A 22,116-nucleotide genomic window follows, 5' to 3' on the forward strand; every position below is an offset into this window, starting at 1 on the left:
CCACCTGAAGGTGCCATAATTATAGTAGCTACAGAAGAGGCAGGAGCAACTGGAGCAAACACAAGAGGTGCTGGGCAACCCAGAATAACAGGGGAGAAATTAGTGTTCTAAGGATCTGATTGTGGAACAGTGCTGTCAAATAAAAAGGGTGTTTGGCTAAGGATAGCTTTGCTGTGAGCATAACTCCCCTTGTTTCCTTTGGGGAAGTTCAACACTCAAGCTAAGATGTGAATCCAACTAAAGATCTTCAGCTTTCCTTTCTTTTATCCCAGCTGCTCTTACCAGTTGCTCAGCGTCACACTCAGATAACTGCTCACTAGTATGCACTCATTGGCTGTCTTCTCAGCATCACATACAGCGAGTGTGGTACCAAGAGCATGACAGCTGTAAGGGAGACTGTCACAAGGGCATTTTCACCTCCAAGTGGCTCAGCTGAGCTGTTCCAACCTACCAACCTCCCATCCACGCTGTTTGCATACAGAGATGAAAAGGATGGGCCCTCAGCTTCCACAGCCAGTACTTCTCACTCCTGCCTAGCTCCTTGGTCCACAGCACCCAGAAACATGCCTAAGTAAGGTTTCTTAAATCCAAAACAAATTCAAAACCCACCGACTACAAAGGAATGTGGAGTTCCCCAGCTTCTGCACAAAGAGATTTGGCTGCAATGGGGAATCGCACCCACTCTGGATTGATGCTGGTCAGGACACTGCTGCAGAAAAGCTGACCGACTTGTCAAGTGAAGGTGCGGGAGCAATGGCCTTGGAGCAGAACAGCCAACTGCAGCTCCCACCAGTTCACTCAGAGCAAGAGCTTCCCCTCACCCTCTGCACTCATATGAGGCTGGCTTGTACCTCTCCTGGATGGTGGGTTGAGGAAGGGGCTGGATGGGTAGTGCAGAAACTGATTAATGGAATGGGAACAATTATGAATGGCACAAGCCGAGATAAAAAAAAAAATGCATTCAGAGTATCTTTAATCATGTAACACAAACTTCTTTACAGTGTCATGGCAATCTACACTTCACCATCTGCTTGAATTTTGTTCTTCCCCCATTTCTCAAATACAGAATAAAATCGGCATTTTAAAGCAGAACACATGGCTTTTTTTACAAGACTTCACTGCTTCAAGTGAGTATTTTTTGCCTGTTAGTCTTGAGTAAACTTCTTAGATCACCAGACCTCATGATTTTTGTAAAAATTTTAAAGATAAGGCTTTCTCCTCCCTACCCGCAGACCTTCACTACGTTACTACGTTTAGGATTGCAGCCCTTCTTACAGGCTCAGTATGCACCCCAGAAATGGAAAGGTGGTGGTGGTGGGGAAATATGAGTTATTTTAGGAGTAGCTGAGTGTATTAAAGTTGAGAAGTTAGCTATAAAGATTATATTTGGGGCAGAAGGATGCATCAAGCATCCATCAGGGCTTTGGAAGATACACTGCACTACATTACACACGGAAGGATTTCATTATGGACCATCAAAGAAATTGTTGCTGCGGAAGACAGAAGAGACGATCTTCCCAGTGGAATTAATGGTGCCTTCGCTATCTGAGCTGGACTCGGAATCACTGCTGCCAGAGTAGGCGCCCAGGCCAGGTAGGATCCCAATGCACACGGCTGCTGAAGGACAGTGGACTGTGGAGCCTCCCACTGAGCTGCTCCCCAAGGGAACACAGGATGGTTTTTCTGAAAGAGAAATACCCAAGTCAAAAATGAGTCTGCAGTAAAAGGGCTTTTAATCAGCCTCATGTCAGTCACCTGCTACTGTCACAGCAGTGGATGATTGCAGGATTTAATCAAAGCATAAGGCAGATTTATGTTGCAATGAAGCTATTCTGACAGGAAGAACTTGCTACCTCAGGGGATTTTTTTATTTTCTTTTCCCCCCTCATCACTCGTTTAAGTCCAGCTCTATGCTGGCATTACAGATTTTCATTCTAAAGTTGTCAGTTTAATGCTCATCAAGTACCAAACCCACTAAATGAGAATAAATAGCTCTGCTTTGTGTAATTGAGGATTTTTCTGTAACAGCATAGTTTAAGAAAAAGCTTTAGTCCATCATTCTGTAGTCAACATCTCTCATCTTCCACTGCTATCTAATTATTTCCAGTGTTCTGAAAGTATACTGAACAGACGGAGATTCAGGAAGCACCTTGGGTTGCTATTACACAATTACGGCTCACCCTATTTGTGTCAGAGTATCTTGACAGCAGGTCAACTGCAGACCTGACAGCTAAGACTGAAATGCAACTCAATTTTCTTCTAATTAATAGCTAAAAGTGGATATATACAAATACACCAAACACTGCTGTGAACAGGAAGGGAATGATCTGTTCTCCGTGTCTCCTCTTGACAGAACAAGCATTAGGCTCAAAATGCAGCCAAGGAGACTCCTATTAGCTATCAGGCAGAACTCCTTAAGGGTAATATCAGTAAGCATTAGAATAAACTGCCTAAGGAGGGTGAATAATCTCTTATCTGTGGAGATTTAAGAGCAGCTTAGACAAACACCTATCAGGAATGGTTTAGGCAGGGGATAGAATGATGATCTGTAGAGGTTCCCTCCAGCCTTATTTTCTATCAAGGCTGCTCTCAGCACCTATAGTTACTGTTTCTGCTGCTTTAAGAGAGAACACGCCAACTACAGGCTGTGCTGTCTTGCATAATAAAGAACCAGACAAGCAATTCCTCTATCGGATTTAACACCAAGTCAGTTGCTGTTCAGGTGAGAGACAGTCAGCTTCCCACATGCAGAAATCAGGACATACCTTGATTCTTTTCGTCATGATCAGTATCTAGTTTCAACCTCTTCACACTGTTACCACCATCTGAACTGTGGACAAAATAAAGTGTCTTGTTCCTCATAAGGTAACCATTTAATTACTGTGAAGTTAAAGTTGCATTTTTGCCTCAAATGCTATAATAAATGCCAGTGCGATCCCCTGATGACCATCACCACTTCTAACTGCTGTTAACTGGGGCTTCTCAGGGAACATGCAGGATCCTAGACAGAGCCAACACCTACATTGCAAGTAGGTTAATCTCGGAAACAGACACACTTAGACTCTGGGAGTCTAAGTCAGACCTCTTGCACAGCAACCCAGAGCTGCCTATTCAGCTGGAAGTACCTCAGAGGAGATCAAGAATGACAACCTGAGCTTCAGCCACCCCACATACCCACAGGCTACCTCATGTGGATGATTACTACAGTTGCTGGTGCAACACCCATGTCTCTTCCCTTCCACGGTTTCCTTCGCCTCCTTCAAGCATCTAGAGAACCTTCCTAAAACATCTAGAAGTCCTGCACCCAGTAAGAAGCCCAGAAGGGTTTGCAGCAATTCACAATGGCAGTGTCTGGCCTAAAAAAGAACGAGGTCCTGCTGGGAAAAGGAGAGTGACTTTGACTTGGACTCTGCAGAGCTTCTATAGCTCTTCCTTGTCACTGCTCAGCTTCTTTTCCCCGCTCTTGCATGTTCCCAGTCCTAAGCCATCCACATAAACAAATACTTCCCAGCTTCAGCTGTGATGAACTAAAGTGATGAAGCATGAGCATCCTTATGCACTAACTCTTTCCTGTCCCTGTCAGAGCATGCAGTAGAGATGAAAGGTTTTAATAATAATACGTCCTTTACAGGAAACTACAAAACTCACAGAGCAGATGCTGATCTCATGCTACACTTGGTTTTGGACAGTTTGCAATAAAAGATAAGACAACAAAAACAGAAGACTGAAGAGCAAGTCTGTGATGGCACTGACATGTCAGTTAAGCTTCTCTCTTCAAACAGATGCCATCTGCAGACTTCGGATGTGCCATTAAGCACATAGCAGCTCCTTCTCTACATTCTACAGTGTTAAGTACTAGTAGTCACAAGAAAGGAAAAAAAAATTAGAAAATTAAAATATCCAACTCCAAAACATTGTTGGCTGCTTGTTATGATTTCGGGGCTTTTCTTCTCTGCCTTCTGAAAACCCAAACAACTACCCAACCCCACACATATTAGGTGGTGGAAGTGCTTACTTCACTTTTCAGACATGCAATTACTGCTGTACAGGCAGCTAAACATCACCCTACAAGATAAGCTTCTAAAATAATCTCTCATTCTCTGGGACTAAAACACTGACTGAATTTTGAGATGTCAGTAATCATCTGAAGTATTAGATGATGCATCTGTGGAAAATAAGCCTAGTCCCACATGCCTAACTTCTCCAGAACCTGTAGCACACCAGCAGCTGCGTTTGCAGACCATGATCAAAACAGCAAACAGCTCACAAACCCAGCTGCCACCTCCCTGGTATGGAAAGGGTGTTGATGTATCAGTGCAAATCAGTGAGCAACAAGGGAAGTTTGCCTGATGTCCTCAAGATCAAATTGGTACACCAACCTCCTCTCTTGTAACCTCTGCCTCCCTCACGAGGCCCCCAGCAGCAATTAAAACACAGATAAAATCAGCTGATACATTATGCAAACCTGAATGAAATCACATGAGTGAGGTGACACTGATATCTATAAATAGAGATGTAAAATAGATTCCCTCTAGATCCCCAACTAGGATTGCCCAAGCCTGGCAGTCTAGAATGAAGAGTCTACCCACTTGCTTTTACACATGCTTATCTATTTAAATTGCTTCATGTTTTTCCCACAGTTTGGGAGAGCCTATGGAAACAAGGCTGGTCTTTTCTTCTACCTCCCCCATTTTTTCTTTAGGGCTAAGGTTCACAGCTCACTCTCTGAAGGCAGCTTTGGCCTGCCTCCCTTTATACTGCTAACTGGGTTCTGTTCCTCATGAATTTATAGAGGTGTGAAACTAACCTTCTGTGTTTCACAGCTCCTGCCAACAGCTTTGCCTGAGAGAATTTGTTCTTGTTTTCCACTGACTTCGTGGGCAATTTCTTCTCAGTTTCCTTCTTTGGATCCATACTGACTCCCACTTTAGTGAGAGTGCTGTGAACTAAGGGTTAAGGATCATCCAGGAAGAAATGGAGAGAACAGGTACCTCCTCTCTTGATATATTTAGCCAGCTCTGCTGACAGCAGCAGCTGAAATTCATTCACATATTCTATCAAAATAACCTTACTTGTAATGACATTAAGGTGACACCTCCAGCCAAGACAGCAGAGACTTCATCCTCTGGGTTTGGAGCTCTCCCAGTATCAATACCAGCTCTCCCTGTAAACACGTTCAGGCAGCAGATCAGGAAATGTTTTTCTGAAGGCAGAAAGGTGCAACACACGACACATCCAGCACCCATAAACATACCCAGCATCCTGCCTTTTCCTAAAGGTCTTGAAAAGCAAAAAGGTCAGACTGGATCAATGGGGGAAAGAAGGAAAAAAAAAAAAATGCAACACAGTACTTCCCCCTTCTATGGCGACCAACACATTTGTAATTAAAGTTTGCTGCTTCAACCTCTAAACCCTTAAAAAAAAAAAAAAGTAGCAATATGTGGGCTCACTTTCGCTCCTCCAACCCCCCTTTTGCTGAGCCCAGCAGACATCAGCCTGCCACAGCAAAATGGTTCAACTTTCTCATTGAACTTTAACCTTTTTTCTTTAACTTTTCAGCTGCTCATCTAAGGGCCACAAGGCTACTACTGCCAGTTTGAACATCAAATTCAAAAGGAAGGGGGCACATCTGACTAAAGGTGCATGTGGCTCAAGATTCACCCAAAAAGACTGTGACAGCACAGAAAATCTTAAGTCACGTAAAACAGTGTTAGAATGGTGGATGCAGCTGAAACCTACAATAAAGTGGAGAAGCTTAAGCAGGTTCTCAGACAGTACAAGGAGGTGCTTGATCTGTTATTAAGGCACACTCACACTGCACACATACTAAACAGGTTTCCTTCCCTGCAGCAGCTAGTCCCGTCCCTGACAACTGTTCATGTCCAGCCATTCCTGATGAAGCAATATCCTGTTTGTTAATGAGGTGCCAGAGGAGTTACAAAAGCTTCTGCAAAACTTTTAAACTGCAAACATAGCAAAGGCAAATCAATCCAGTTTAAAAGGGCATTTGTTTATGATCCTAAATCTAACCTGACTGCAATTCTACTGATCACAAGACATCACCACAAGCTGGAGTTTCACAGGTGCCCCAGTTACTGCAGACAAATTGGACAGTGAATTTCACATCAATGGACCATATATTTGAAGTTAATTTTTTTCCCCACTGAACATCTGCAAAGCAAAAACCCCTTACAACTTCCTTTGAAGTGACACACTCAAAGTCTCCAATCAGTTTACAATTAAGAGCATTCATATGCCATTCCTTATTGAATTTTCCTAAGGATACAGCAAGTAACCTAGACTGCTCCCTACCTCAACTGAAAGCTGCCTAAGCCAAAACCCCTGCTCAGATCTATTTTAGCTAGCACAGTAGTGCCATCCCGTGGCTATCAGAAGCAGTCTGAAAGCTCATTGTGTCAAACATGGTTTGATGTTGCAATGAATGATTCCATGTGTCTGTGCATTACCTTGCTGTATTCTAACACCGCACTACAAAAGCCAGGCTGAGGAATCCAAGGACTTTTCTTTCAAGTGATACTGAATTACAGGCTTTCCACTTCCATCCAGGAAGTGTTCTCCTGACACTCCTCAACTACCAGTCAACACCACGCATTTTTAGCTGAGGTCTTCTATGTACTGCTGCCATTACCAAATGTAACACTATCTACACAAGAAGTATTCCCTCTCAGGAAGTCTATATTAGAAATAAACCTCTTGATCTTAAATACAAGTGCATTTAAAAAGCTGTCCTACAGTAGAGCCTGCTTCTTGGGAGTGGGACTTTTCCTACATTTACACAGGATTTAAGACAAGAGAATGTTGTTCTCAAACACTTCTTGGAAACAGCTTAAAAAAAAATTAAAAAAAAATAATCTGTAAATCTTTAAACACTGTCAAACCAGGGGGGTCTGGATAGGGCAAGAAGTTAAAACCTCTAGTTGTTCATGTAGTAGGAAGTAAAATTGCTATGCATCCATGCATATGAATTTCTAATGCTTGAGAACGCATCAAAATATTCCAAGGCATGTTTATCCTTTAAGGTACTAGATTTCATTTATATAGTTTTTGCCCTGAAGTTAATGCCTCTGGGTAGCTTAAATTGGGTGTTATACCAAGCAAAAGACCAAATAATCAAACCCACAGCATTGACATTCTTCTTATTGGTCTGGAGGAACCAATTAGTTTGAACAGTGCCTATAGATCCAGCACATTTACCTAGCATCCACTGGTTTTCATCACTGATAAACCATTTTGCACTGATAAACCATTACTAACAACCTGAAGACACAAAAATACCTTTTCTGTTTCAAAAGCATACTACCAAAGCTTTCAAAACACAAGTGAGTCATTTTGCAAGTTTCCTTGAGGTTGCTTGAAATAGTATGCTTGAATTAAAAAAAAAAAACAAACCAAAACAAATGAAAGGAACGCACAAAACTCCTCAATTCCTCATGAGATGAGTTGGCTATAAAACATTCTCCCTATGCCCACTCCATCAGCAATAAGTTCTGCAGTTCAATTTACAGCAAGACTGCAGATACAAAGCCAAACAGTATTTCTAAGACTGCAAAGACTGAAGTTAGGTGGCATGTACATCTTGAACAGGCCCTGCTCAGGAAATTCAGGGATCCATGTCTTATGTGGCTAATTCAAGACAATGTAAGATTCCCTCTGGGCTGGTATGGTTCACCTCTGACGTATGTGACCTAACTAGAGCTGTCAGCTGCTTCCACAGCACAGTCTTATATGGCACATCTCTGCACCAGGCAGACCCACAAGCAACAATCACCAAAACTAAATATATCCCACGTGAACATCCCATCCAGCAACTCAAGAAAACATTCCAAGTCATTCAATCAACTACAGCCTATTTTGAAGTGAAAAAAATGCATGAGCATTGCCAAGTTGGAAGCAGCCTGGAGCAACCTGGCCTAGTGGATGGTACCCCTGCACATGCCAGCAGTTTGGAACTGTATAAGCTTTAAGGTCCCTTAGAACTCAAACCATTATAGGATTCTAGGATCATTGCTTTTTCATAATCACAGTGCTGAGGTAACTTAGATGCTCTTCTCAGAATACATGTTCTAAGTTGTACATCATTAACAAATACAAGGTAATGCAGATCTTTCTAGTTTTGGTACTATTCAGCTTCACTTGCTGACTGCTTTTAGTTACCTCCTTGTGCCCAAAAACTCTTTCATTTATACTCGAGCATCCTGGAGAGCTTGTGCTTTGCTCACTGATGACTTAAAAGCAATGGATTTCTTCAGCAGGCAAGACACTATCAGGTTCTGCACAGATTTAGTAAACTTCAAAAACCCAACACTTAGCTTAGCACGGAAATCCTCAAATCATTCCAACCTCCCCTGACTGGCATGATCAGACACGAAAAGCATCCTGTATTATTTTCTAGCACATTTTCGTGAAAATTTGGCATTTAACAGCAAAGCCAAACCATCCTGCTCTTAGTACTGCCTGAAAGCCTGTATTATCCAAAGTAGCTGAGTCTCCATGGGCACTGACTTCCTAGAAGAAAGTTCGTGCATCTGCACAGATGTATGTGATTTCTCATACTGCAGTTATCAGCAAGGGAGAAAGTAACTAAGACTTCTGAAAAAAATAACAGAGACATTCAAACATTATTTCAAACAGGTATGTTAAAAACAGCCAATATACAGTTAAACAAACAAACAAACAAACAAGGACATTTACTTGTCAATAAGAAGGCGAAACAAAAAGATTAGAAGTAATAGACTGATTTTCCTCTATGTTCTTTTTCTCTTTTTAGCTACAGTATTTCACGCCCTCAATAACCGGGAAAACAAAACCGAAATCCCAAACAATGTGGAGGGAGAGAAGAAAAGTACCAAAGACATGTGGGGGCTGAGGGGGACGGAGGATCATCAAATGTTAACAGAGGGAGATCCAAGTTACAATGAAAACATTAAATGTTAAAAAGTCTATCATAGTACATGTTCTGTAACGCAGTTCTATAGAAACAAAGTCTATCACAGAATAAAACTACAGCCCCATCTCTTCTCCTCCTCTATACAACCACCAGCCATTTTAATATAAAGGATATTCTGTATTCATTTAGTTCTTTCAGCTCTTCTTCTCTTCGTTGCTTTTCTAGTAGCTCTTGCTGCCGAGACACCTCATCAAGGAAATGCGTCTCATCTTCATCTAAGCCTCTTACCATATTTTCTGAGTGAAGGAAAAGCATGCATGTTGATAAGCTATAAAACCACTTAGGAAGCAGCTGGATTCTGCTGGATTCTGTAACTAAGGATTAATAGTACTTCCCTGTGAATGATACTGGATGTTAACAAACTGAAACTCTTACCCTTTCAAGCACACGACCTACAACAAACTAACACAGTTTGAACACAACACTATTACTACAGAGAAAAGCAAGACACAATTCATAGGAAACCATTAAATGCTATTAGACTTGCTGATACAACTCAGGAAAATCAATTGCTGCAGGTCTGGAATGCCATCTGGAACAGCTTACATGAAACAAGGAATAACCGCAGTAAGCAGTATCTTCATTGCTTTGGTTTCAGGGCACCAAGTTTAAGCCTGTCTCCTCAGAATCTGTTCTTAAGCCAATCAATAACTGGAAAAAAACCCACATAAATTTCTCCATAAATCTTCCCTCAAAATAGGAAGTACATTTTCTTAGAGCAAACAATCAGTATCTTCTCTGAGATTAACATCTGTGGTTTTGTGTTTTTTTTTAAGTAGAACCAGGAAAATTCCTAGCTTCCAAACAAAAATAAATTCCTTCTACACACGCTGCCCTAAGGATAGTGCATACTAGGTCTTTAATTTTCTGTCCTGTAAATGTTCAATGTCATTCAATCAAACAATTTAGTCAAAAGGTAATAAAAAAATTCTTTTTTACAAAGACCAAGGCTTGCTGTCTGTAGTCATTATTCCCTACTAAACACTGTACAGTACGGTTTGTCTTCCAGGTTACCAGATACGTTATTCTACAGGGGTTGCCTTCAACAGAGCAGTCGGTTTACCTCTCAGTTACTCCCTCTCAGGGATGCTTTTCATTCCAGTATTCGGTTTATAGGTTTCCTGAACCAAATGGAAGATGGTGCAGATCTAATATAACTGGGCAAGGATAACAATCCATTTAGACAGTTACCAGAAGTCTTTCCCATCCAGGCTGCCAGCAGTCAGTTTCCTGGTGACTACCTGGACAAGAATTGCTTAGTCACATCACCAACGATGACCTGGATCAAGAGTTTACTTCAGTAAACTGGAAACTCTCCAGCTGGAAAGAATCCTGTAGGTATAGTTGGAGACTTTGATGCATTCATGCTCTTATCTGTAGTTTCCACTTTTCACCACCAAAAATACAAGTTACATTTGAGAGACAGGAAACAACTTCCATTTCTCCTTATTTTGGTTACATGATCATTCAGAAAGAAAATTTTTAAAGTCGCATTATAAAGAATGGGAAAAAAAAATCTTCCCTGTCAGGGTGGTGAGGCCCTGGCCCAGGTTGCTCAGAGAAGCTGTGGCTGCCCCATCCTTGGCAGCGTTCAAGGCCAGGCTGGATGGTGCTTGGAGCAACCTGGTCTAGTGGAAGATGCCTCTGCCCATGGTAGGGGGTTCTACTGCATGAGCTTTAAGGTTCTTTCCAATCCAAAACGGTCTGCAGTTCTATGATTATTCTTCATTTAAAATGCTGTTAACAGTCTACTAAAATTACTTTACTTTGAAAGGAAGACATTCTTGCAATGCTGAATAACCCAGCAGAAAGAACTGCTAGTCTGTGTACCGGTTTTTATCTGCACAAAAAGTTTGGAGCATAGCTAAGTTTGTCTGTTTATGCAAACACAATTCTTCAGCATTAATGCATTTCTCCTCCCACATCCCATCATCAATTCTGACAGATCGGAATGACAGCACACCAAAATAATTTTCTACTCTTCCAAAATTCCCATGGATAGAAAAATATTTTATGAAAGTTTTAAGGCAAATTCAAGCATATTAGTGGACAAATTTTGTCACAAGTGGCCAAATTGGGCTGAAATCTGATAATGTAAACTAGTGGTCCACAGTCAACCTAATACTGATCTTTAGTTAGTCAGTTCCTCCCACTCACCTTCTCCCAGAGAAATTTGGCTACAGGAATGATACTAAAAGCATCTACTACAAAACAGAAAAGGCAGTCATGGTCACCAGTGCCACACTTGATAGCACCTGCAGGGGCAGGGAGTGTTATATAACAGAACTCAGATCATCCCACAGATAAAGATAAAACATGATTTTGTTACATCAGAAATACAAGAAAAATTCTAGACAGAATCCAGCTAGGCAAACTGGAGCTTCTTTAAGTTGTCCTTTAACACAACCTTTTAAGGGTAAGGCTTCCAGCTAAAGAACCAAAATGGATCAGAACCCACGTTAAAATGGACTCTCACAGTATCATCCTCACTTCTCTTTAGATAAGAGCCAATAGCTCCCTTTTTCCCAAAATGGCTGACTAATAATTTTTTAGTTCTCATGAGAAGGACTTGGGGGTGCTGGTCGATGAGAAAATGAACATGAGCCGGCTGTGTGTGCTCGCAGCCCAGAAAGCCAACCGTATCCTGGGCTGCATCAAAAGGAGTATGACCAACAGGTCGAAGGAGGTGATCCTGCCCCTCTACTCTGCTCTTGTGAGACCTCACCTGGAGTATTGTGTGCAGTTCTGGTGTTCTCAACATAAAAAGGACATGGAACTGCTGGAACAAGTCCAGAGGAGGGCCACGAGGATGATCAGGGGACTGGAACACCTCCCATATGAAGACAGGCTGAGGAAGTTGGGGCTGTTCAGCCTGGAGAAGAGAAGGCTGCGTGGGGACCTAATAGCAGCCTTCCAGTACCTGAAGGGGGCCTATAGGGATGCTGGGGAGGGACTCTTCTTCAGGGACTGGAGTGACAGGACAAGGGGTAACGGGTTAAAACTTAAACAGGGGAAGTTTAAATTGGATATAAGGAGCAAATTCTTTCCTGTTAGGGTGGTGAGACACTGGAATGGGTTGCCCAGGGAGGTTGTGAGTGCTCCATCCCTGGCGGTGTTCGAGGCCAGGTTGGATGAAGCCTTGGGTGGGATGGTTTAGTGTGAGGTGTCCCTGTCCGTGGCAGGGGGGTTGGAACTAGATGATCTTGAGGTCCTTTCCAACCCTAAATATTCTATTCTATTCACTTTTCCTCTTTGCACTCAGCAGCACATATACAGGTGATGCAATGCAAAGGATTTTTCTATAAACCCAGAAATTCAAACATCAGCAGAAATTAGGTTTATATTTCATAAGAAGAGCTAAACACCTACTTTCAGAATAATCAACTCCTGCATGTTTACTTCTTCCAAATAGTCATATTGAGCCTCAGTTCACTTTTGTGTCAATCAACTATGGCTTGGAAATAAAACAGCTGCTGGAACAGGACTTATTTTTATCGATTCAAATAGAATGGTCTTGGGTTAAAGAATGAGTTCAAGAGTCTCAAAGCCATGTTACATTTCCACTCTTCCAGGGACTGGTATCAGGGGATTTTTATTTTCTTTTTATTTAATTGTGCAAAATAAGCCAAACATTCAATGCCTTACAGGAATGCAGCTTCAAAACTGCAACTTTTGAGTGTCACACCTACACAGCGCTGTTGCAAGGCCCAGGACAATGTTTTGTCTACAAACATCTGCCACCTTGAACAATACAAGACATCAATAACAACTTTTCTGAAGCCTCTATCTCTCAGAGACGTTACAAAACACACAGATATCTCCCTCAGTTAGATGTTGTACACAGCTGTTACACGCAATATATGCAGCTTGCTGGGTTTGGGTTCAAAATATGAACTACTGGTGCTTACTGAATTTAAACTGCTCCTCAAACTCCTGCTGCTTTTTTTCTCTCTGTTCCTGAAGTCTTTCATACAAGGAACGTGGGTCGTATGCCTCCTCTGGGCATTCTGAAAGGAAGGAATAAATCAGGAAATTAAACCATATCTTAGGAATACTAAATCACCAACAGATCCTAGTTTCTTCATGTAGAAACCTTTTGAAATTGCAGAATACAAACTATTACCTTTTATTTCTGTTTTCCATGAAAGCAAAATATTCTCAGATCACCTTCCTATAATTAAAATCTATCCCATACCTTCTGGATCCCCAGGTTTTCGGACCTTTTCCCATTCCTCTTGCCTCCTCTTCCGTCGCTCTTCTAGCTCCGATTCAGACACAAACCTCTTGTTAATCACAAGGTCAGCAGTACCATCTGCCCCATCCATTATGGCACAGCCCCTCCTAAAAAAACAATACGAAAGACAGAGGCCTGTTTTCACTTGTCAGTGAACAAGACATTACTACACATCCTGAAAAACAGACCTGCAGCACTTGCAATGATTTCAGTTCTCAAAAGACCACCACACAGTAAGCACTGATTGAGATACCTACTCACTGCATAACTGCAATAGCACCATCTGTTACTCCTTATTTACTCTTTTTCCTAATTATGTCTTAGGCTGCTTTCCTAAAAGTCATATTTTAAAGGAATTTTTCCCACTCCACTTCTGATTTACCTCACTTAAATAAATACATCTATACATATAAATCCCCCTAAAACACTAAAAGCCACCCCTACACTCAAATCCTTTCATTTCAGTTCTTGCACCTTTCTGTTTTGGAGAAAGGATTTGACACTTTGCCCTCACTTTTCATAAGTTCTTTTCGCCTACTGAGAAAGCTGGCCTGTTTCCAGTGTCTTGGATACATGCATTAACAAGTGGTTAACACTGAGATTTCAGAAGCTGGCAACCAATCTCTCTAACCTTCAAAAGCATGCTGCACCTCTTTGCAGCTCTGGGCTGAGCTAGGCTTGGACAGATGATGCTGGGGGCTGTCTGTCAGGGTTACACAGAGCTCAAGGTAAGTGAAAGAGGGAACTCCCTTGGGCTAAAACAGGGCTGGGAATAGAAAACAGGGGCAGCCCTTGTTATAACTTCAGCAGATACCTCAAGGACTACAGACACTGCCAAGCATTATTCACTTAGGATCTCAGCTGCCTGCATTTCAGCACTGGAAGAGAACCCAGGAACACCCACTCTTCCAGAGAGGGAAGGATGCAGTAACCCAGCTAATGGAAAGACTCAGTTTATCCCTCCTTTGTACCATCAGGAGCCACTCCTGCAGGAAGCAGAGTCCCAAAGTTCTTATAAAAACTGGTACTTTTGTGAGGCATTGTTTACAACACAAATAACAAATAGACTCCCAGAAAAAATCCAGCTTAAGGCACTGGACAAATATTTTTTACAGGAGGGTGCATTCTTAAGATAGAAATTATCAAGAGAAGACAAAAGGATCCTCTTAAATGTTAGGGAAAGGAAAGTCAGGCCAAGGCAATTTAATTTTTTTTTCTAACTTTCTTTTGCTTCTTTTTTAATAGTTAACAAAAATCCACCCAGTCCCTTTTCCAAAAAGCACAGAACACCCACCCTTTGAGTATTATTTCTGAAGGTGGTTCAAGCTGGAAACATGTAGAGAAAATGAGAACTGAATCTCCCCAGAAGTCCTAATCACACACAGCCAACTTTTCTGCCCATGTGCTGTAAAACCAAGATAACCTGGTTCTCCATTTGTGTCACCTCAGCCAGTCCATTTAAAGAGGAAATGAAAGGTTCCAATACAATAGTGACAGAAAGTCATAAAAAAAATTGGAAAAGAAGGATTCAGTATCATCTGGGACTAAAGCCTTCAACAGCAAACCATCTGTCTCCTGGATCAGCCTGTTCACTTAGACATTGTATTTTAAGTCACCTAAAGAAGATTAAGGTTTTGACATACTGTCAGGATGTTTTCACTGCGGTCCTGGAAACTGGTTCCTGAACAAATGCATTTCAGCAAATAACAACTTAACTGACAACCACTTGTTGGAGCACAAAGGTGTGGGGGAAAAAAATAAAACTTTAAGGCTACTTGCACTAAGGACTGTGTTCTAGCGAGTGACATCCCATCATGGTGAATGACAAATGTCCACGTTGCACCAGTGAACTGAACCTTTTAATACTACCGGATGGTAATGTTTCCAGGATCAAAATAAAACCTGTACAAACCTTGCCACTGCCAAGGCTGGAAGGGATCTGGAGCCGTTGCCGCGTACCCCCGTGCAGCTCCCGACACCCTCCGAGCTCATGCAACAGCAGGCCCGCTGCCCACCATTGCAACACACCCAGCGGTGCTTCCTGCACCTTGCCTCACATCAAACCAGGAGCAATGTGCCGAGCTTGAAGCCACCGCAGAGCCAGGTGTCGTTCCCACCATGGCGTACCCAGTCCGGAACCCACCACCGGGATCCGGCCTCGCCGCTGCCGGTACCGCTCGGAGCGGGTGAGCCTCCCTGGCGCAGGCCTGACTGTGGTGCCGGAGCTTGCTCCAGCCCTCACAGCCGAGCCCTCACCGCGGGCTCCTTTCCCCACCTTCCTCCCGCCATCACTGGCTCCGTAAGTGGCTACCCCCACGACGCGACCCGGCGCACCGCGCCCGCAGAGCCTGGGCCCGGCCCTCTCCACGCCTGCACCCGAAGGGCCCCCCAGCCCGGGTACGGCCGGCTTCCTCGCTCTGCCCGCACAACCCCAACCCTGCCGCAGTTCCTGCAGTGCCCGCAAGGTCCCGGCCGTGCCACAGATCTCGCCGCCACCCCCGGGGCACGGGCGGCCGCCGCCGCCCGCACGTACGTACGTACGTACCGCAGCCACCGACCCGTCACACAGAAAAGCGACGCGCGACCCAGCGCGCCACCATTGATCCCCTCTAGCAGCCCGCCCCGGCTCGCTCTGCCGCCGGCCGCACCGCCCCTTCCGCCGGTAAGAGCCAACCGAATGAGCTCTTCTTTAAGCGTCTACTCCCCTCCTATAGCCAGTTCCTGTAGCTCCTACGGAAGGAAGAGGAACACGCAGGCGACAAGTGACATCAGGGAGGCTGCGCACCCCGATTGGGTAAAGCGCTCGTGCCCGGGATGTGGCTGGTCGTCGGGGAGACGGCGGCGGGCGGAGCGGGGCTGGGCGGGGCGGGGGCGGGCCGTGCGTCGCCTCCATCTTTCTGTAGTGCTCTGCCGAGGCACAAAGGAGCGGTGGAGGTGCGCTGGGGGGAGGTTGTGGGTTCTGGGGCGCTTCGCTGGTGCTGAGGTGAGCTGCGTGCGGGGCCGCAGTGGCGTGGGCAGCGCCGCGCTCTCGGGCGGCACCGGGAGGGCGGAATTGTTTGCCTGCCTTCCTGCTGCGGGGCTGAGGTGGAGTGGGGCGGCCACTGGGTTAGTGCTGAGGGGAAGGGGCAGCGCTGCAGCGCTGGGTTGGGCTGCGGTCGTGCTGGGCCTGGTATGCTGGAGCCTGCCTCGGGTTAATGAGGGGAGGGCGCGGTGCTTGTCCCCACTCCGCCCTCCGGCTTTCCGCGCGTGCTGCTGCAGCTCTCGGGGCAGAGTCGTCGGGGTGGGGAATGTTGAGGACTGGAACCTGGTGCGAGGCAGCGGCCCGGCCTGAGGCAGCTGCTGCGCCGCGCTTCCCTCGCTCCTGGGGCAGCGTGCTGTCTCGCCGGGGTCTCCCGTAACCCCTGGCTGGGAACGGCAGCCGTTGGGAAGAAGCTGATGCACGCCGGGTTCTTGTGCTGGTCGGGGTGGCCCTGGAGCCAGTGAGAGCGGGGCTGAGCTGCATGCAAAAGAAGCAGCGAAACTGGGATGAAACGGGAGTTTGGGGGAGTCGGGCGCCCCGGGCATGGGGGCGTTTGGTGTTATGGCATGTGCTGAGAGCTCGTCCTGGAGCCTCAATGACTTGCAAATCACGGGCTTTGCTCCAGCAGTCCTGGGCGGGGTGGGAGCGAGGTGACCCGCTGCTCTGGGATCTCTTGGGAGCTCAGAAGAATCATGTTGATCCCTGGGATATTTTTATATCGAGGTAAAAAGTCAGAATCCTACAACTTTCTACCACTATCACTGTAAAAATATTGCTGCAGAGCAAGTTTACGCTCTTACAGAGAAAATACGAAAATGTGAACTACCACGTGCAGCTCTTTACCTTAGAGGTTCTGGTTTGGACACTGGGTTGGGCAGCGGCAGCGCCAGAGTTCACAGTTGCTCTTAGTTCACAGCTTACAAAGCAGGTCTTTGCACTGCCTGCATTGTGCCGGTATCAAGCATGTATTTCTCTTTTAAGCCCTTTGATTCTGTCCTATTGATCACTGTTTTTATCTCGCTTATCTTCATTGCTCCTGTTTCTTTAATATTGCTGTTTCTTACCTTTTGTTGTGTAGCAGAAGGTGTAGAATCTTAATGCTCGGAGAGACATTAAGACATCAGGAGACATTACTGAGGATGACTGTAGTCATCCTGGGTTTCATTTTCTATTACGTTATTGCAAAATCTTGCTCTGAAGCTCTTGGTATCCACCCGAGCACAGAGCTGGTTCTGTTCGCAGCCTGCACTTGTTAGTGTTTCTCACACAGGGGAGCTTTGCTCTATGGGAAGCATGGACAGAAGAGCTGCCTTTTCTCTTCTAAACTTATCCAGCCTTGTAGATACTGCACTCTTTTCTGAATGCTGGTGTGTTTGATAGCTTGTTTTTTCTTTTTAGTTTTGTGTCAGTGTTTGTTTTCTTCAACATATGAGATTTTTTTTCTACTTAGCACTAGCTTTGCCTCATATTTTTAATTTTTTCTGTTGTCTCACAGTGAATGCATTTGTATTGGTGTGGGTTTTTTCTCTCATGCTGACCCTTGATTCAGTTTTTCCACCTTAAAATGTTCTGTGCATGGATCAGCGGTATGAGGTTATTGTCATGTGGAGATCTGCATCCATTTGACTCTTCCGCCATTTATTTCTCAGGCTTAAAATTTTTGTTGTTTCTCTGCTGAACTGTAGAAATCTGTTCACAGTGGATGTTGGCAGCACCTATGAGCCATTGGAAATATTCCCTCACATCTTGCCTTCTCTTCAACTCCAGTATTTGTGGATTTCTGCAGGACTGTGCAAAAAAACTACTTAAGTCTCATGCTCTTTTAAGAATCCAGGATGATGCTAAATGTTTTCCTTTGCATTTATCGACAATTGATCTCTTTGATCTAAATCTGGCCCTTTCTTCTGCAAGTGCTTTTGTGTGTCTTTGTTCTCTGACAAAGCCCACTCAGCAAAAGAGGCCCTCTCTCCTGCTGACACCTGTTCCTGTTTCTCTTCCTTTAGGACATTACTGTTATTCCTTCATGCCCTAATCTCTGCTGTTTGTTCTTCTAGGTGTGGTTGAATATATTGTGTATTTCTCCTGGTGTGGGGTTGGTTTATTGTTTTAATTTTTGTTCAGATGCATGAAACTCTTGTATTTACATGATCATTTCTTGCTGTCTCTGCCCTTTTCATCCAAACACTCTCTTGAGGTTTCTGCTAACAGAAAGTTTTCAGCATGTGCTATCATCTGCCTGGGAAGCTCCTTCAGGATCTTTTAATGCAGTCTTGCATTCTGCACACCTCTTGCCATTACTCTTGCTATTGTTGATTGTTTGTTAGCTTCGTTTCTGTTCTCTACTTGCTCTTAGATTGCTGATACTCAGCTGGTCCCCATGCCTCCCTCAGCTTTGGTACTGGTGTGTGCTTCTGTGTAGGTGGGGTGATTGGTTTCCTTGAAGCCTGTAACTTTCCTTTTTGTTGGCCTTTACCTCCTATTTGTGGACTTCAGCTGCAGTGCTTTGTGTTGGTCACTCTGGTATACTCCATGGTCTTGGAATTCAGTGATCTGCCCGTGGCTCCCTTCATCTTGCTGTTGACCTTGTTCTGTGCTTTTAATAATGCTTTTCCCACCCCCACCCCCCCACCCCCCCTTAAAAGGGGTGTCATGGCTTTCTGCACAGCTTCAGTGCTCTTCCTTGTTTTTTCAGTAATTTCACACTAGAGGTCTGGCTCTCTGCATGCTTCATTTGCTGTAAGCCTAAAAAATAGGCTGAAGTAGATTACTTACAACATTTTGGTTCCCTCCTATAAAGTAAGACATCTTTTGTACTCTGTCCATAAGGTGATACCAATGTCCATTTCCCTCAAGCTTTTTGCTAGTTTGTGAAAATTAAGGAATAAAAGGTGGATATTTAGTGGTGTAAGCAATAAGTTAGTGTTATCAGTAATCGCTGATTACTGATAAAGATGGTAGTTTGTCATGATACGCTACCTCACATTCTGTTCCTTAGGCTTTGTTCAGATTTCCTTTCACATCTGTGCCTCCTCTAGCGGCCAACATACTGTGTTTTAAAATGTCTCCTCTTGGTCTTTAAGTCACTTCAACATGCGTTGCCACCTTCATAGTGGAGCAGAGCTCATCCTATGAGCTGCTTGGTTTCCCTGTTGACACAGGAGCATCAAGCTAAAATGCTGTCACCTTGTAGTAAATTAAAGGCAAGCTAATGTGATAAAGTTTGTCCTATTCTGCTGCATTGCCAACATGTTGTGTTCAGCATTTTGAACTTCTTGGTTTTGTGGTGGTGGTGTTTTCTGGTCTTCCCACTCCTGAGCTCATGATTGCTCAGTAGACATTGAATTTATTCCTTGCTTTAACGTAGTGCGGGCAGAGGTGCTGCGCTGGGGTTTTGTCTTTATAATTCTAATTAGAATTGTGTCATGTCGCTGTGCCTCGTGTTTGCTTGTGTCCTGCCAATTTCCAGTTTGTATGTGGTGGCTGTGAAGCTGGCGTGTCACAGCAGCACCTGTGCCAGCGTAATCTTTATTGTGTTTTCTATTATTCATTATGGTGTTGAGGTCTAATGGAAGTAAAATGTTCAGGTGTGACTGACTGATACATCGTAATCTCTCTTCAGCCTTGCTTGTAATTACTTGAAACCCTGATCTACTGTTACTGTGGCCAGACTTGTGCTTTAGAAGCACAGGTCTGCCAAGGGAACTCTTGTGTATTTGATAGGTTTTATCCATTCTGGAGAAGAGAAGGCTCTGGGGAGTCTGTAGAGCAGCTTCCAGTGCCTAGAGGTGCTACAAGAAACATGGAGAGGAGCTTTGGACGTGGGCCTATAGGGACAGGACAAGGGAGAATGGCTTTAACCTGACAGAGGGGAGATTGAGATTAGACATTATGCAGAAGTTCTTCTCTCTGAGGGTGGTGAGGCACTGGTACAGGTTGCCCAGAGAAGCTGTGGCTGCCCCATTCATGGCAGTGTTCAAGGCCTGGTTGGACAGGGCTTGAAGGAACCTGGTCAAGTGAAAGGTGTACCTGCCCATGGCAGGGGTTGGAACTGGATAAGCTTTAAAGTCCCTTCCAGCACGCACCTTTCTAGGACTCTGTGTAGATACCTGACAGTTCAAAATCTGGGGTGCCTCATTGTTAATGTATGCTTATTAATGGGGGTTCAGTGGGTCACCATAATCAGTGACAAGCAGTCCATCCTTTTACCTGATACATCTGTCCCCTTGGGAGAAGATGCATGCAAAATGCTTGCAACTGTAGTTATTTTTCTTCCTTTCTGAGGCTTCTTTTGCCACAGGGAACACTTTACTCTTGCTTTTAAGTTTCTGAATATCTTGATGTTTTGGTAGGCATGAGGAGAAGGACAAGAACTTAGAATGTTTTGGTTTGAGGTATTGGTGTAGCTTTTGGAATTGCTTGCTTCAGTGCTCATGCACAAACTGATATTAATATAGCTTTAAACACTGATTCAAGGATAGCCAATGAACGACATGCTGGAAGGCTAGGCCATTAGTTTGTATTTTATGTGCTCTTATAGACAGTAGGATGTGCTAGAAAGTGATACTGGAAAATGAAAACCCAGCAGGTATACTGATGCTCATTTTTATTTAAAAGCAAAGCTGTCTGGTGGCATGCAGAAAGCTTAGAGTTCTTCAATGCTTCAAAAAACATTCACCTAATGATGAGTGAAGAATCATGTGTGTGTGTCTGCACCCATACTCTGGTCAATGTATCAGTCCTGGAATGGAAGGTTAAAAAAATATTGTAAGACCAATGGGCGAGTTGTTCTCTTTAAATTTTTACCCCTCTGGAACATTTACTAAAGTAGTATCTAAGTGTAATTATCAAAAGAATTTAATCTTAATTCTCCTGAAAGTCCCAGATGATGGTGACTTTGTGTTCCTTATGTAACTACAGCTTTTTGAAATCTGCTTAAATTGCTTTGTGCTTTCTGCCTTTTTTGATGTGCAGCAATAAACTAAATGGCTACACACTCTTGTTTAGGCCATTTTTTTAGACTGTCTCCTGAAATACATATGTGTTTGTCTTCATCCCCCTTCCTAACCCCTCTGCTCTTGTCCAAGTCATCTCTTGGGTGGTCAGTCCGCTTCCTCTTCATGGCCACAGAAGCTCTGAAACCCATTGACCAACTTCCTCTGAGTTTCTTCATACTGGTGGAGGCCTTAGAACACTATAAAAAAAATAAATACCTCAGCTCAGTGGTAGGAGAAGGATACCTGTGAGACCTGGAGTCAGTGGCTGTGCTGCTGACTGAAGCACTTGTCACGCATGGTTGCCTATTCCACATCAGGATCCTCCTGCATTTTGCTTGCCTGGTAGACTTGTAGCAGGGCAGAGAGAAAAGGTCCCAAGGCAGAACCTGAAGGGACAAATGGGTAGAAACAAAACCAGGCTCTTGTGTGGGGTTTTGTTGTTTTGTTTTGTTTTGTTTTCTTTTGAATAGGTGAAATACGGGGTTCCAGTGACCTGCCCAGAGCTGTGCATCAAGTTCTGTAGACTTCAGCTTTAGAAGCCCCAGACAAATTGGTACACTCAACAACAGATCGAGCCATCCTGCAGTGCTGCTTCAGTTAATCAGGAAGAGGAGTTTTCTTCAGCCTGTTTCCTGCTGCACTGTTAGGTTCTTCAGGTTTGATATCACCAGTGTCGCAAAGTGACAAATTTGATGAGGCTGGGAATAGGAGGGTCTAGACATTGCTCTGTGCTCAGCTCCCCGAGGCAGTTGTCAGACAGCTGAAAATGCAAGCTTACAACTGAGGCATCACTGAATTCTTCAGCAACATTACCAAAATCTTTCACACATTCAAAACTGTCTTCAGTGTTTTACGCACTCGTAGTAGCTTAGTCATGCTGTCTAGTGGGGTTCCTCTCTGC

General features: G+C 44.1%; 2 protein-coding genes across 7 annotated transcripts in view; one reads left to right on the forward strand and one right to left on the reverse strand.

Annotated features, from left to right (window-relative positions):
* Positions 1–956: 956 nt before the first annotated feature.
* PSME3IP1 (proteasome activator subunit 3 interacting protein 1) lies at positions 957–15,855 on the reverse strand. Its single transcript, XM_065661578.1, has 7 exons — positions 15,748–15,855; positions 13,164–13,309; positions 12,877–12,975; positions 9,082–9,204; positions 4,808–4,940; positions 2,766–2,830; positions 957–1,683 (listed from the first exon to the last, which is right to left on the reverse strand). The coding sequence occupies exons 2-7, from the start codon at positions 13,291–13,293 to the stop codon at positions 1,466–1,468; spliced, it is 768 nt and encodes a 255-aa protein (XP_065517650.1). The 5' UTR covers positions 13,294–13,309; positions 15,748–15,855; the 3' UTR covers positions 957–1,465.
* A 60-nt stretch (positions 15,856–15,915) lies between these two features.
* Positions 15,916–22,116, forward strand: part of RSPRY1 (ring finger and SPRY domain containing 1) — a 42,299-nt gene continuing 36,098 nt past the window's right edge. For 4 of the 6 annotated variants that reach the window (XM_065661571.1, XM_065661574.1, XM_065661575.1 and 1 more), the window contains exon 1: positions 16,107–16,185. The gene's annotated coding sequence lies outside the window, so the exon portion shown is untranslated. Of the gene's footprint in view, positions 15,997–16,088; positions 16,186–22,116 lie in introns of those variants that run through there. The other 2 variants (XM_065661573.1, XM_065661572.1) reach the window with 2 other exon arrangements.

Source organism: Lathamus discolor, chromosome Z, assembly GCF_037157495.1.
Source record: "Lathamus discolor isolate bLatDis1 chromosome Z, bLatDis1.hap1, whole genome shotgun sequence".
Lineage (NCBI taxonomy): Eukaryota > Metazoa > Chordata > Aves > Psittaciformes > Psittacidae > Lathamus > Lathamus discolor.

Excerpts from the sequence above, each read along its gene's own strand:
- PSME3IP1 (XM_065661578.1), bottom strand. The coding sequence starts at position 13,293 with ATGGATGGGGCAGATGGTACTGCTGACCTTGTGATTAACAAGAGGTTT. Across the intron at positions 9,205-12,876 it reads TGAGGAGCAGTTTAAATTCA|AAAATATGGTAAGAGGCTTA; the intron begins GTAAGCACCAGT and ends TCCTTCACTCAG. Across the intron at positions 2,831-4,807 it reads GGAGCTGTGAAACACAGAAG|TTCAGATGGTGGTAACAGTG; the intron begins GTTAGTTTCACA and ends TTTTGTCCACAG.